This window comes from Microdochium trichocladiopsis (genome assembly GCF_020744255.1).
Source record: "Microdochium trichocladiopsis strain MPI-CAGE-CH-0230 chromosome Unknown B0I36scaffold_7, whole genome shotgun sequence".
NCBI lineage: Eukaryota > Fungi > Ascomycota > Sordariomycetes > Xylariales > Microdochiaceae > Microdochium > Microdochium trichocladiopsis.
Window position 1 is genome coordinate 1,560,733 of NW_025763550.1, and position 14,414 is coordinate 1,575,146.

At 56.0% G+C, this 14,414-nt stretch overlaps 6 protein-coding genes across 6 annotated transcripts; 2 read left to right on the forward strand and 4 right to left on the reverse strand.

Annotated features, from left to right (window-relative positions):
• Positions 1 to 1,396: 1,396 nt before the first annotated feature.
• Positions 1,397 to 2,298, reverse strand: B0I36DRAFT_327577 (uncharacterized protein). The gene has a single exon (XM_046154490.1). It carries the CDS (start codon positions 1,921 to 1,923, stop codon positions 1,435 to 1,437), a length of 489 nt encoding a protein of 162 aa, XP_046010457.1. The 5' UTR covers positions 1,924 to 2,298; the 3' UTR covers positions 1,397 to 1,434.
• A 1,624-nt stretch (positions 2,299 to 3,922) lies between these two features.
• Positions 3,923 to 5,389, reverse strand: B0I36DRAFT_224260 (LETM1-like protein-domain-containing protein; the record flags this gene model as incomplete). Its single annotated transcript, XM_046149050.1, has 1 exon — positions 3,923 to 5,389. A coding segment is annotated over one exon (1,467 nt), but the record flags the coding sequence as incomplete, so codon positions are not given.
• Positions 5,390 to 6,422: 1,033 nt separating this feature from the next.
• B0I36DRAFT_141570 (uncharacterized protein) lies at positions 6,423 to 7,065 on the forward strand. Its single transcript, XM_046148379.1, has one exon. It carries the CDS (start codon positions 6,571 to 6,573, stop codon positions 7,018 to 7,020), a length of 450 nt encoding a protein of 149 aa, XP_046010459.1. The 5' UTR covers positions 6,423 to 6,570; the 3' UTR covers positions 7,021 to 7,065.
• Positions 7,066 to 7,111: 46 nt separating this feature from the next.
• On the reverse strand, positions 7,112 to 9,758 carry B0I36DRAFT_246901 (uncharacterized protein; the record flags this gene model as incomplete). The annotated part of the gene is made up of 2 exons (XM_046150262.1): positions 7,112 to 9,629; positions 9,691 to 9,758. 2 exons carry the CDS (start codon positions 9,756 to 9,758, stop codon positions 7,112 to 7,114), a joined length of 2,586 nt encoding a protein of 861 aa, XP_046010460.1.
• A 629-nt stretch (positions 9,759 to 10,387) lies between these two features.
• B0I36DRAFT_327582 (CTLH/CRA C-terminal to lish motif domain-containing protein) lies at positions 10,388 to 12,201 on the forward strand. Its single transcript, XM_046154491.1, has one exon. The coding sequence runs from the start codon at positions 10,705 to 10,707 to the stop codon at positions 11,998 to 12,000; it is 1,296 nt and encodes a 431-aa protein (XP_046010461.1). The 5' UTR covers positions 10,388 to 10,704; the 3' UTR covers positions 12,001 to 12,201.
• On the reverse strand, positions 12,202 to 13,749 carry B0I36DRAFT_327584 (putative U-snRNP-associated cyclophilin). The gene is made up of 6 exons (XM_046154492.1): positions 13,362 to 13,749; positions 13,261 to 13,286; positions 12,995 to 13,140; positions 12,848 to 12,907; positions 12,663 to 12,740; positions 12,202 to 12,480 (listed from the first exon to the last, which is right to left on the reverse strand). Exons 1-6 carry the CDS (start codon positions 13,397 to 13,399, stop codon positions 12,280 to 12,282), a joined length of 549 nt encoding a protein of 182 aa, XP_046010462.1. The 5' UTR covers positions 13,400 to 13,749; the 3' UTR covers positions 12,202 to 12,279.
• Between the last annotated feature and the right edge of the window lie 665 nt (positions 13,750 to 14,414).

Below are 14,414 nucleotides of genomic sequence, written 5' to 3' on the forward strand. Positions count from 1 at the left end.
GCCTTGCGGTCTGGGAACCCTCGCTGCCATTGCTGACCGCGTTAAACCAGAACCGGCAAGGAGGCTGACGGCGGGGGTGCGGCTGGTCAGTGGTTAATAGGCCTCGAGGAGATAGGTAACTGCGCCAGCGCAGCCTCAGCTCCGGCACGCTTTCGCAGGATCAGGACCAGGTTCACAAGAATAGCAACGGGCCCTGGTGCACGACTATTTCGAGGCTGAATCTCGGCTGATGAGGCCAGCAAGAAGTGAAGGGATTCCGGGCATTTCCCTGCCACTAATGGACCTTTGCGTTGCCCCTCGCGATTTGTGGCCAGTAGCAGCAGCAGCGCGGTATCGCTCAACACAGCATTGTTTCTTCAGTGGCCCAAAACTAGGGTCCTGTTAATTATCCAAATGTCCCTTGGCCAACTTGTTTCCAGTTCAGGCTGTTGTGGTCCTGATGCTCGCTGGTATGCCCATGCGCGTATGTAAGACCCAATCTCTGTGGCGGACACGGCGACACCCAAGACAGGGTTCATTCTCACTTGACGAGCCCTACCGCTGATGTAATCGGGGTATCTGACGATGGGGCGCTACTTCACGCTGGTGGATGGTTCTCCCCGAGAGCGATAGAGATATACAGATACTGTGCACCATTGTTTACGCCCGCCCGTTTCAAGATCGGCATCCCACTGCGGGTTTTTCGTCTGCCAAAACACCTGCCCGCTCGAAACACTGATCGTCCATGGAAGCCTGTTGCACCCAGCACCCACTTGTCAAAATGTCGATGCTCATGTTGACGTGACGCGTCCAGGGGTGCCGATCCGCATCATAGTGGAGTCGGACGGGCAACCCTTGTGGGGGAGCAATGGGCCTCGTCGCAACGGCACCCAACGATGGGGGGAACAAACAACAGCACACAGTCAGCTGTCCCGGCAACTTTGTCGCTTCAGGGCACGCCGCGGGCTTGTCCAAAGCACGACAAGCTGTCAGACCTGCTCAATGAGTCCTGCACCTCCTCCGCCTCTTGAGACGCTTTGGGAATATTCTGAGCGTCAGGGGGATGGACACGCACAGGGACAGCGCTGCGTGAGTTCACTACAGTTCAACTCCAGCCTCACCTCGAGAAGAGAGCCGTGACTATCACTTGTCAAGACCAAGCTACCGTCCTTGGCACTGGCGAAGCAGTGACGCGGTGTTCGCGCCACCGAGCAGTGAAAGTCCCAATCGACAACAAGTGCTCCGAGTTCGGGCTGCCCGCCCCAGACGACGCAATGATTGACGAAGTCTCTGCACGCACCGCAAGACCTAGCGAAGTGCTCCACGACGAAGGCGAAATCCTTGCTCGTATTTCCCAACCACACTTGGGACGCAGACGCAGGGTTCATCCGGGGCCATGGGTGCGCTCAGCCACGATGTGGGATGTCTGCTGCAGCCAATCAGACCTCGCGGACATCAGAGGGCCCCTTGATTTGGTAAGCGTGCCTGTTTCTCTAAAAATATCCTGACCCGCTGGGCCTTCTTGGGGCGGTGTTGGCTGTGCTGGGCGGGATTCCAGCCACCCAGCCCAGGTCTCGGGCTCTCTTTGACATCTGTGAAAGTTATCTTGACATGGCTCCTCCCCGCTGGGACTTGCAAAGCTCGGGCGTCAGGAAGCCTGACCTGACTCGTCTGCCAAGAGTCTACTGCCTCGCTGGTCCCCGGGTGCCTGCGCTGGGCTGGGCCGGATCGGGATGTGCACGCACACATGACCCATGACCATGGCTGCCATATACGGATCGCAACTGTCTTCTTCGTCAAGCTTCGCACACGACGCGACTGCTTGCCGTGCGGTGTGAAACCAGCTCCAGTGATCGAGCACGCAATGGGGCTTGGATGGTAGTGGACGCACAAGGTTGCGTGGCACGGCAGTGTGGATGACTGATTTCGCCTTGGTTCCATCATCAGGCTTTCTGGTCTGTCCTAGCGAATGACGAGCCCCCAGAGCACAGATACATAAGGTCACTGCAGAAGGAAAGAGGGAAAAGCAGCCCCTCTAAGAGTCCCAATGCGTCATGAGCGTCGTCGTCGTCGTTCCAGCCAAGAGTGGACCACGATAATGACCACATTAAATCAAGTTCGCAGTCACGGAACCCCCCTTCTAAGCCGCGTAGTCGTGTGCATACGTTGTTGCGTGTATCGAAGAAACCATGTGCGTGTGGGGGGTGTGGTCTTGCTAGATAGAAACTTGTCCGTCCCTCCAGCTTGGCGTTGATGCGATGCCTAACAGGCTGAGGAGAAACTCTAAACCCGCCCACGACGCCATGCACAGCATAGGAATAGACTTTGCGTCAGTTAATCTACGATCTGTGCAGCTCCCCGAGTTGGAGGCGTCCAGAAGTATTCGTTCGGCGCCTGCCAACTCGCCAGGCGAAGGCAGGCCAGGCTATCGTGGTATGATACGAGGCCGTCACAGATAACGCGCAACGTACGAGAAGCAATAGCGACAATGACCACGAGCTCGTCAGGTAATTGCAGTAGAGCCAAGACAAGATCACACTTTCGGATGATGCCCCCCCACTCCCCGGGCAGCGAGCGAGACCCATGCACTGATTACAGATTGTGTAGAGCTGGTACGGAGTTCGGGTGCAAAGGCCAAGGACTTGAGCCGTCACGCGCAAGCTGAAACTCTGCTCTATGCTTCCTGCAAAGCAGGCTAGACAAAAATTTCCCCGAGAAGAAGGCCAAGAGAGACCCAGAGTCCAGAAAATTCCAATCTCTCACCCCAAAGAAACGCTAGTGACTACCACCACCTGCCGCACGTAGCGCCCACGAATCTCATGGCGGAAGGATATCTCTCTCTCCACCCAATCCTCGCACCTCGTCTGCCACCACCCCTCCAGCAAACGGTGCTTTCCGTCCATGCATACATGCCATGGCTTTTCTCTTTTGTCTCACAGACACACGCCACGCCACGCCACTAAAAGCCCAAGTTTTATGTTAGGGCTGGGGAGCGAAGGAAGACAAAGAAGCTTTTCAGCTCCAGCTCCAGATCCTCCAAGCTGAAAAGCTTCGTGAAAGGCGCGCGGCTGTTTCAGAAATTGACTGACTGACTGACTGACTGACTTGGAAAGCCCGCCCAGACTTCCCGTGAGGTGGTCCGTTGTTTGCCTTCTCTCATCATTCGCCCGTCAAGGCGTCCTCCTCGGTCAACGATTCTTGACGGGAAGCCTTTGGAAAACGTTCTTTCCACAGCTATATTTATGACGCGAAGACAGGCATTCGCACACGAGCGCGCCGTCATCCCATTGCCAACCGTACGCTGCCGTAGTGAAGAGTATGCATATACACCGAGTAACTGCTGTGCTCCTCTTGCTACAAAGGTCACGCCGCTGAACACGCGAAGTGTATTGCCTCCTCGAGTGCATGTCGGCCAAAATCGGCAGAAAAGATACCCATGGATGTTGGCAAAAAGAGTCTATAGTTCTTTGTCTAGTATTTTTCATGCTTGATCTTATCAGTATCCATGCCCGCTCAGACTCCTTGGTATTTCCACATCCATTTCCTTAGGGAGTGTTCCGTTCGCTTCCAAAGCATTACGGGGCTCTGGCTCATTCCTCCGATCAACCTTCCGATGAGCGGTGAATCCGGACATGCCGGCAGCCTCCTCGCAACGCTTTCTGTGATGTTAGATACATAATAAACAGGCAGACATATAAAAGTGAAGTAGAGTGATAGTGAATACACGTCGTTTTGGGGCAGCGCCACACATCCTTCGGGTCGAGCTGAAATCAGCCAGGGTCAAGCCCATTCGATGCGAGCGCCCAGATCGTCATGGGAGTGGTCAAACGATCTTGTGGTTTTTGTACAACATGTTGGTATAAATGGAGATGGTGGAGATGGTGCCTTAGTTCTCCTTTTTCTGCTCCTTGACAGCATCCATGGTTTGGCTGGCAGCCTTCTCGTCCTTCTCGGCAGCCAGAGCCTCGTCGACAGCCTTGGCTTCAAGGCCTTGCTCAGAGGCGGCGTGGATGCGGTCTTCCTTCTCGTCAATGTCATCGACGTCCTTAGGAGTGGCGAGGCCTGTATCCTGGTTCTCTTGGTTCTGCTCGTTCTCCTCCTCAATAAGCTCCTGCTGCTCCTTGAGGACCTCGAGGCGCTGCTTGTTGGTGGCAGCGCCTTCGGCGTTGTGAACCTCAAGCTCGATCTCATGGTAAAGTTCCTCGGGGATAGAGGACAGAACACCCGTGAGGGCCTCGATCTGGCCCTGGAAGCCGCTCTCCTGAGTCCCCTTCTGGCCGTAGGAAAAGATATTGCTCAGCACAAGCAGTGTGGAAGGGACACCGTGCTTGAGACGCAGGTCGAGCCAGGACTGAAGATCCTCCCGCAGACGACCAGGAGAGATGGTGTGAGTGGTGATACCACGGCTGGCGCAAGCCATCTGGAGCTCAGCTACGCTAAGGCTGTCGACGCCTTCGTAGCTGATGACCTTGTCATCACGCTTGATCTGCCGCATTCTGTGACGGATCTGGTATCGGAGCATGGTGTCCGTGCCGAAAGTGTTGAGGTTCATGTATTTGCACATGGACACGAGCTGTGGCCGTGAGAGGTTGTCAAGGGTCAGGTCATCCCGGAACGCCTTGCACACCTTGATGACATCCTCGTTTGTAGGCTGCTCCCCAGTCGCGCGCAGCTTGCGGAAGAAGGTAGCAAACTCCTCCTTGTGTGTCGTCGCTTGGGTAAGCGGCAACCCAGTCTCCTTGAGCGTGGTGCGAAGGAAGGAGCTGACTTCCTTGCGCGTGGCTCGGAGAGTGGCGGCCTTCTTGTCCTTGGACTGCTGGGCCTCGTAGGTGCTAGGGAGCAGATTGGGGAACAACCTCAGCGCGATAGGCAGGAGTGCCTCAGCAAAAGGCACGATGATGAAGACGGAGAATGGAACCAGGCGGCCCAGATCCTGAACGGTACGGGACAACTGCCGGCTCTCGCGTCTGGTCAGCTCGTAACCGGCAGCCATCTTGAGCGCCAGCTTGCTGCTGATCTTGACCTCGGCGGCCAAAAGCTTGGTGCCATCCCAGTAGTGCTGAATCTCATGCTTGATCCTCTGGCCCAGGGTCAGCTTCTTGCCCTGCTTCTCCTCCTTCTTCGCAACATCGTCCTCTTTCTTAGCAGCTAGCTCAGTCAACGTCTTGGGCTCGCCGGTTGGCTCGTTAATGGACGAGGTGGACGTTGCCGCCTTTGCACCGTCTGCCTTGACGCTTTCTGTGGCGGTGGATGATTGTGAGGCCTTGCTGGCAGCGGAGGCCTTGTCGCTTGGCGGAAGCGGTTTCTTAGCCTGCTCCGCATTGAAGCCTGGAGGGGGGCCACCTGGAGACGTTGTCGCATGCCTCTCGGTCGAGATGGCTCTGAGTGGAATGAGGAGGGCGCGTGTGGGCAGGTCTGATGGCAGCCGCGAGGTACGGATGTGGCGACCTAGCGCAGCCGGATGGAGGCCGAGGCCAGGACGAGCCACGGCCCTGCCGGTGGCAAAAGGATTGATGATGACAGCCCGCTGGGCGGCCCTCGACGATGTGGCCATTGTGTTGGTAGAGGATATGAAGATATCTGAAAGAGAGAGAGAGGGAGGGAGGGAAGGTCGACCTGTCGAATCAAGTGCAGCTGATGGGCCCGGTTCGAAGTCGTGCGGAAGCGAAGTAAAGGGTCGTGGGCGGAGGATGCGGCTGATGCGCCCGCAGAGGCGAGCGTGGCGAAAGGAGTCGGTTCTGGGCTACGATGACACAGTTGTCGCTTGTCCGGGGGTACAGATGGTTGTGTTGGCAAAGTGAATGGAGAAGAGGTAAGGAGGGGAGAGAGAGGGAGTGTGCGGGTGGGTATGTGGTGTGCTTGTGTGTGTGGTGTTGGAGATGGTGGATGTCACTTTTCAGTCCCATTAGATTAACGGATAACGCTGGCGCAGGCATGGAAGCCCTTGGAGGGTGCCTGGAAGGCTGTCTCGACTCGACTGGGGCAGGGGCGGGCATACCCTCCCTCCTCCCTACAATCGGCCCTAAGAAAAGACTCGGCCTTTACCAGGTCCCGGTTCGGGCAGGGCGGGTCCCCTCGGATCACCTGCAGTGCGCTCTCTCAGCCGTCATGCTTGCCTGCGCGCCTTTAACACCGTCCATGCCCGAGCTGCTATCGTCCTTGTTCCGTTCGGGCAGCCAGCCAGCCATCTCTCTGCACATGCAACTCGCACCACCTGGGCACCTGGATTAGCAAGTCCTTCCGGTTCCAAGCCCTTCGAGGTTCCCACATGGCAGGTATCGTGGCAAGTCCCTAATAGCCCCCCGCAGGCATCTCCAGAATTATTGTGGATTCGTCCAGGGATGGCAGGGCAGGCGATTTGTTGGGGATCAAGACGTAATCGTCCTGCCAGCTGCCACAACCTTGGTCCTCCAGACTTACAAGCCTTGCACCCTTGGGCCAACTGGCAGAGTGCCCAAACAACGCAACTGTTCGCAGCTTACAAAACTCAATCGGCATCGACGACTCGGGTCCAGGTAACTTGAAAGGACGCATCCGGATGGAACACACGCAGAAAGACTATTCGATTCGACACAAGGCTCAAGCCCATAAATGGATACCTGGGTTCTGCAGGCAGTGGACCAGGGACAGGGCGAGAGCCTGAGCAGCCAATCTATCCCAGGACTCATCCAGGCGAATTCAATGATGGCCCTCAAATGTAAGGTACATAGCTACAAGCGGGTGGAGTCACGTGCGTGCTCCACTCGACGCATGGTGTGCTCCAGCAGGACTGGTTCCCATTGGCAGAGAACTTCAGAACCAACAACATCGATGACTAAGGTCGTCCGCATTATCATCCCTCCTCTTACGCAACTTGCTGTATCATCAAGAGTAGAAACTGTTGATGCCGTTCTCCTTCATTTTGTAGACTATCCTCGTTTCAGGTGCAAGAGCCCCGTCAATACCGCGTGGCTAATATCACCTCACCAATCTGCCAGTTGTGGATTGGGCCTAGCTGTCCTGGGGTGGCATGATAAGCCGTTTAACTTGGACAAATGTTAAATGTTACCACTGCACAAAATAACTTCAACTAACGAAATGTTCTATGGGTATCATACGTTTTAAGAACAAAGCCCGGGTATCCCTGCGATGGCTATTCCTTGTTTATTGGCTTCTTGACTCCCTGAGTAATATTCGGCCCAGTACCGATGCCTGTCAGAGTCCTGACTGCCCAGTGGAGCCAAGTCTCAGTCTCCAGCTCGATCTTGAGCTCGTCTGCACGCCTCTCCATATCCACCACCTGAGCTTCAAAATTGGTTACTCCGTCCTCGACGTCCTGCACACGAGAGGATAGAATCGCAAGCTCATACTCTAGGCGGTTGAGCAGATTTTTCAGATTGCCAGACGCTTCGGTCAAGTGCGATCTCTCCTGTGCAAGCAAGGCTTGTGAGTCGTGCTTGGCCTGTCGGAAGGCATCGCTTTGCTGCAGATACAGCGCCTCCAACTCTTCTGCTTGCTCAGAGTAGTGGTTTTCCATGTCCTGGACCGCCCCAATCTTTTTGATGACCCAGGGCTCGATACTTGTCTTGGTATGCCGGATCTCATTGTAGAGTGCTGCTGCTATCTCGCCAAGGCCGAGTTGTTCGGAAGAAGGCGTTTCTATGCCTGACGGGGAGGTCTTCACCAGAGAGATTACCGGTTCCCAACGCAGAACAGCCTGCTCTGCATCGCCAAAGGACATGCGGCGGGGCCACCTATTTTCTTCTGGTACTCGGTCTTGGAGCTCGCTCGGAAGCATGAGGCTTTGGCGACGGTGCAGTGTAGCGGGCTCTCGCAGACTGGGCGGCATCGGTAGCTTTTCTCGAGTTCTGCGGCGCGTCAGCTCGCCCTCGTCCGCGGTCGAGTTAGCCACGGAAGATTCCGGGGCTACTGGATCAAGCTGTGTATCTGAACTTCCGTGTGGTTGAGAAGGCGCATGTGATTGGCCTGACTCTTTCATAGCAAAGTCACTGGTCTCGACGATCATGCCTGCTGCGTTTCGATTATTGGCCCGGGGACCATCATCCGCCACCTCGGGATTGGTCGACGAAGGGGTCGACTCGTTGTGCATCTCCCTCATCGAAGCCAGATACTCCTCTGGCTTGTTTTTCCATGTGAATGCGCGATTGATCGGGGTTGGCCCAGTCCCGGGCGATGTCAGATGCGCCACGGAAGAATGGGCACTGGGAGAAAGCAAGGCGTCAGGGTCATCCCGCGATGGACGGCTGCCATGAGATCTCCCTGTGCCACTGACTGCGTCTTTGATACGACCCAATCCCGAGCGAGCATCCCTTGCCACGCTTTTCAGGACACCCCGTCGAAGCTGATCCTTATTGCCAGGGCTGTCATTGACACTGATCGCGGAGCCGGGAGCCGGAGTCGCGTAGACATCAGACATTTCGTCTTTCCGAAGAGGATCCGCTAAGTCATCTATTGGCGTGATTTGCGGCTTCTTGGTCGTAGCACCGTTCTCATCTTTGACAACGGGCTGTACATCGCGCTCGGGAGAGCCGCGCTCGTTGTTGTTGTTGTTGTTGTTGTAGTCGGCGCCTGGACGTTTCGGCTTTCCCAACCAGAGCCACTTGGCGCGTTCTCCAGACGCAAGACTGATGAAACGGTCGAGATCAAGGGTCTCGATGTCTCCAATGCCACCTTTGTCGCGGCCACCCACCATACCTAGCACAATCTCTCCTCGCTTGCCACCAATCTCGGTGACTGTCGACTTGACAGCCTTTTGCACGCCCCAGCCTTCACCGGCGGCCGCTTTTGCGGTTGTGTTGTGCAGCTTGTGCATCGTTTGCCGATCTAACCTCCGGGAGCGCTCGAGCTTCTGGTATTTCTGGAAGTACGAGATGCCGCGCTCCGTTGCGTCGACGTCAAAGACATCCTTCGCCACAGGTGCGTTGAGATAACTTAGGCGATTTCGTGCGCCTGCGCAAAGCCCAAGGAGTGCAGCAACCGTAGTTGGGCCCAGGATGCCATCAGCAGGCTCCATACTGTAATAGTCGGCACCAAACTCCGTCCACCAGTCCGTCAGCGCCCTCTCTGTGATATCGCACAGAAGACCGTCGACATAAGCGGCATGCAGCGTATCGAACAGATACAGAGCAACCTGACACAGCTTGACAAGCTCCACGACAGCTTGGTCAAAGGGAATCTTGTCGTTCACCTTGTAAAGCTGGTAGAACTTGGCCCTTGCTGCTGCCGACGGCTCAGACAAAGACATTCCAGACCTTCCGGAGCATCCAAGTCGTTTCAGGTTCTCGTTGACAACGAATGCATTACGGTGTTTTTTGATGTCGCCCTCCGGCACTGCAATGACTGTCAAGGCGGACGGAAAGCTACTGAGGTTGGTGACCATAAGCTCCCCCAATGGAGTATCCTTGGGTCGCGCATGATACTGCTGCACTGCCTTCATGTACACACGAAGCGAGTCGGACCAGGTAGTTTCGTCACGAGGAACGCTCAGCACACCGACAACCACCGACTGTGTGTTGTCGCCTGTATATGTCACTATGACGGTCGTCGGCTGTATACGTGAGCAGGCCCATTGCTCCACGAGGTACAGCTCGTAGCCTTCAAGGCGCTGTTTTCGATGAACCACAGCGACACAGGGATCGTCGAGGAGGTATCTATGAGAAGGTCACAGTCAGCAGGCGCTCGTGGAAGCATGAGGGCAGCATGAGAACGTACCTGAATGCCACAGGATCTGGGAAGACGAGTACTCTTCGATCCGTAGCCGGCAAGGGTGTTCCTCCCATAGACCCCAGCTGGCGGTCAACCTCCATAATCGGTGTAGCAGCGACGCTGTTCGAGCTCGTGAGGCGGCCGTTCGGCTGCAGCTGTGCATTCGCGCGTGCCGCCTCGAGGCTGCGGCGGGCTCGACTGTCGAAAGCGGCAGGCAGATGCAGCTGGAACTCCATGGTCGTCGTCGGCAGTCGGCATCTGCAGAGCGGCAATCACTACCGGCAGCGGGATCGATGGTTTTGAGCAGAGGTCATGGTGCGTCTGCAGTGGTTGTAACCGGGATCAGTAGGCCACACGCCCTCGAGCAGGATTCCAGGTGTCGCCAAAAGCGGCGCGTAGGCGACGAGGGGAACGATTGGATGCCAGGCAGGTTGTTGGTGTATTTGGCCCGACAGGAGACACGGCGTCGTCGTCCCTGGCGCCCTGAGCTCTGCTGGAGCACCTGGGCATGTGACGATCGCACAGACACAGTGCAGGGTCGTGGGAAGGCATGTGCACAATTGCAGCAGCATAACAGGCCTGGAGGGCCACTGTCCGATCAGCCAGGGGTAGCTGTGGTGGGGTTCCAGTTATGGGGTTATGCGGTCATGCGTCATTCTCCCGAGCAGCTCACGCTCTCTCACCAGCAAACCCCAGTGCAGCCGTGCTTTCAAGCACTGTCGGTGCACAACCAGCCCCAACGACAACTCCGATCCGATCCTACTGTGACAGGGAACAACACCCCTCGGACTCCTCACAGGTATCAGGCGCAACTTCACCGGAACCAGGGACACGCATCTCACTGCCAGATCTGCCAGCTTGCAGGACAAGAGGCTCAGGACACTCACCACGGGCATAAGATGAGGCTCGTACCACATACCGCTTCTTGAATGTCGTGCCGGAGCTCAACTCGGTAGCATCGTCGTAAAGTACAGAGCAACTCGCCTGGCTGCCGGCGTCACCGTCACCGTCACCGTCACCATGTCTATGCTCCAGCTTGAGAAGGATGTGCAGAAGCTCGCGAGCTCTGCGAAGCTCTCAGATGCCGTCCAAGATGTCGACAAGCTCATCGACTTGCTGCTCGCTGCGAAAGAACGGATCGCGACAGCGAGCGAACCGCACACCACCGGCCTGACCCTGACCAAGCTCCAGAACCCTGTCCGGGAGGGACTTGAAGCTCTCAACACCGACCTGAAAAAGGTCCACAAGGCCCAGAATGACTTCAACAAGTCGCTCAAGGGCGCCTTCGCCAAGGTCAAGGGCGAGCTGCCCACCGACCACGACCCCATGGAGGCACACCAGCACCTCATCAATCGCGCAATCGCCATGCACCTCCTGCGCGAGGGGCAGTTCAACGTGGCATCTACCTTCATCGACGAGGTCCAGCCGGAACAGGAGGATGCGCCTTCGCCCTCCGCCACGCTGCATCACGCCAGCTATGACGAGAGTGCCTCTGGCGGAGATGCCATGATCACGGATGCCGATATTCCGGCCGACCTCACCGCTTTGCAGTCGCAGGCCCTGCAAAGCCAGTTCTCAGATATGTACTCGATCCTGTCATCTCTCAAGGACCACGACCTCCTTCCGGCAATAGAGTGGGCTCGGGCAAACAACGCCGAGCTCGAGGCCCGTGGCTCCAATCTCGAGTTCGAGCTGTGCAAGCTCCAGTTCATCTGGCTGTTCAAGGGCCCTTCTATCAACGGGCTGCCTAGCGGGCCAGGTAACGGCGTGCCGGGGGCACTCGCGTATGCGCGGGACAACTTTGGACACTTCCAGCAACGCCACATGAAGGAGATCCAGAAGCTCAGCGGCGCGATCGTATACTCGCCAAACCTCGCGACGTCGCCGTACCGCTCGGTGTTTGACATATCACTGGCATTCGAAGAGGTGGCCGCGTCCTTCACCCGCGAGTTCTGCTCCCTGCTCGGCTTGTCTGCCGAGTCGCCATTGTACGTGGCGGCCACTGCTGGATCGCTCGCCCTGCCGCAGCTCGTCAAATACACATCGATCGGCAAGGCCAAGGGCACCGAGTGGACGACGACCAACGAGCTCGCATTCGAGACGCCGCTGCCGAAGAGCATGGTATATCATTCCATCTTCGTGTGTCCCGTCAGCAAGGAGCAGTCAACCGACATTAACCCGCCGATGATTCTGACCTGCGGCCACGTGCTGGCCAAGGAGAGTCTGATCAAGATTGCCAAGGGTAACAGGACGTTCAAGTGTCCCTACTGCCCCGGGGAGTGCAGCATTAAGGATGCCAGAGAGATTGTCTTGTAGCATGGTGGAGCAGGCGCAAAGTCGTATCAGTTATCTCAGGGAATCGGCGTAAGAGGGATATCACGTTGCGGTACTTTTCCATGATTTAGTAGTTTTGGTGACTTGGCGTTTTTGGATCAGCTTTTTTTCTTGGAATCTTGGGCTTCTGCGCTTGTCATTGCACAATTTTCAAACACGTAGCGTTTTACTAGACTAGTATTTTCACCCGTCACCTTTCCGTGTGTCCCCTGTATCGACATGACTCCCTCAGATGGCCGTAACCATCTTGCGGCGCCTCTCCTACATCTCACCGCACTGGGCGACAATGACGTCGAGATCAGGCACATCCCGTCCGCGCCTGCCAGTCTTTGTCTTTTCAAGCTTCTCGACGATATCGAGGCCCTGGACGACCTTGCCAAAGACGACGTGCTTGCCGTCCAGGTGTGGCGTGGGTACTGTGGTGATGAAGAATTGCGAGCCGTTTGTGTTTGGGCCAGAGTTCTGTTGGGTTTTGTTCGTCAGTCAGCACCCAGTTTCCCCAGATGGATTGCAGTCAGTGGGAGCTTGAAAAGGAAATGATTTCTCCGCCCGTCGAACATCGGACAAAATGAAGGAGGTGGGGAGCACGACGGGCTGCATGTTATGTGCCTTGCCAAGAACAGGAAAAGAAAGAGAAAACGTACTGCCATGGAGAGCAGGCCCTTCTCGGTGTGCTTCAGGTTGAAGTTCTCGTCGGCAAACGATTTCGTGCCGTAGATGGACTATGTGTTTGTCATACAAGAAGCCATTAGCGCCGCGTCATTATAGAGATTCGCTCAACGCGCGCGACCGCCGTATGCCTTGAGACAAGAGAACAAAGACGACATACAATACTGCCCGTTCCGTCCCCGTTGAGGAAGTCGCCGCCCTGGAGCATGAAGCCGCTGATCTACGAGGTTGAGGTTAGTCAGAAATGGACTCGTCTTGATTTACTACGAGACGAAGACGAAGAACAAGCAAGACTGGGATGACTTGCGATGCGGTGAAATCTGCTCCCCTTGTAGCCCTGAGGTAGGCCGCGGCTGTTGCGAGATTCGCCGGTGCAGAACTGTCTAAAGTTCTCTGCCGTGCGGGGGACGACGTCCTTGAAGAGCTCGAAAGTTATGCGCCCCAGAGGTTCGCCTACGACGAGCGGGTGGTGTTAGCTAGGCGGTTGCACCGGGATCCGGGGCCGGGTAGATGCGTGCTGAAATTTGACAACGCTTTGATTCGTGAGGCGAGTTATGAGCTGGGCTGGATTACCTCCAAGTGTGATGTCGAAAAAGACTCTGCAGGAACATGTTAGCTCAACAGAGTGCTTCTTAGCAGCCAGGCGGCGGCTCTGGGGCTGGGGAGTGGCTCACAGTGGGTTCCCCGATGACGGGAGCTGGGTTGGCGCCATTGCTAGTGGGAAACTATGAAGGAGTGATAAGAGAGTGAGTTGAGATGGGTTGAAGCACAAGGATGGCAGCCGGTCTCGGTGTGAAGGTGAGATGGTGCTGTGTTGCCAGTCGGAGCAGAATACGCGGAAGGAGTGCCGGACGAGTTCTTCAGTCGGAGGTGGTAGAGTCGAACGGCGACGGAAGCAAGTGGGGCGCCGGCAGCGTGGGTCACGGCTGGTCGCATCGACTCCGTGCCTCTGGGGACCGAACCCAACAACTTGATTTCAAGCTCCGTTCTTTCTTTCTTTCTTTCTTTCTGCTTCTCTTCGCGTCGTCTTCACACTGATACTCAATGGCACCACAGATAATCAGGCCTCTGCGCCGTCATGGCCGCCATGCACGTCTGCCGCGATGCGAGGACTTAAAGAGCCCTCCACCAAGGCGTTTGTCACGATAGAGACCAATACCGGTTGAGCCCGTTATGCCTAGATCAACTTTGACAGGTTCACGATTGTTATGAAGACTGTTAGCGAGGAGGGTCTTGGTCAGAACCTACTCGCTTGGCTCCCCTTCGATACTCCCATGGCTGCGCATATCCAGCGCTTCCGCGGTATGACCTTTTTATTCGACCTTGCTGACCAACGTCAGAGCCGCCTTGTGTCATGACCTTCAAGCAAGGTGGCAATCATCACTCACAGCACAGAGGTTTCGGCTCGCCTTGATTGCATAGACCCATCGTCTCATTTTCGTACACGCATAGAACATCAGTGTTAAGTTGGTCGCATTCGTCTCGTCGTATATAGGCCTCATCAACTCCGTGTCTGAGGCCATTACGAAGAAATTCGGAGTATTCTGTGGTAGAAGTCGAAAGAATCATGGAGCTTCGGATGTCCTATGGCTTGATAGTTCGTGTATTTGGAGTTGTTCACGTACCTTCGGATTACTTATTTCTTATCGAGTCGATGCAGAGATGGTCGCTCGCACCTGGATCAGCAACGGTACCAAACTTACTCCCGCTCGTTCAAATTTCCTGGG

Bases quoted from the DNA above. Each gene is read 5' to 3' on its own strand.
- B0I36DRAFT_327584 (XM_046154492.1), bottom strand. From the start codon at position 13,399: ATGGCGCCAACCCAGCTCCCGTCATCGGGGAACCCACT. The intron at 13,141-13,260 runs GTAATCCAGCCC...CGCTCGTCGTAG, and splicing joins TTTCGACATCACACTTGGAG to GCGAACCTCTGGGGCGCATA. The intron at 12,741-12,847 runs GTATGTCGTCTT...ACAAACACATAG, and splicing joins GGGACGGAACGGGCAGTATT to TCCATCTACGGCACGAAATC.
- B0I36DRAFT_327577 (XM_046154490.1), bottom strand. From the start codon at position 1,923: ATGATGGAACCAAGGCGAAATCAGTCATCCACACTGCCGTGCCACGCA.
- B0I36DRAFT_141570 (XM_046148379.1), top strand. From the start codon at position 6,571: ATGGATACCTGGGTTCTGCAGGCAGTGGACCAGGGACAGGGCGAGAGC.
- B0I36DRAFT_327582 (XM_046154491.1), top strand. From the start codon at position 10,705: ATGTCTATGCTCCAGCTTGAGAAGGATGTGCAGAAGCTCGCGAGCTCT.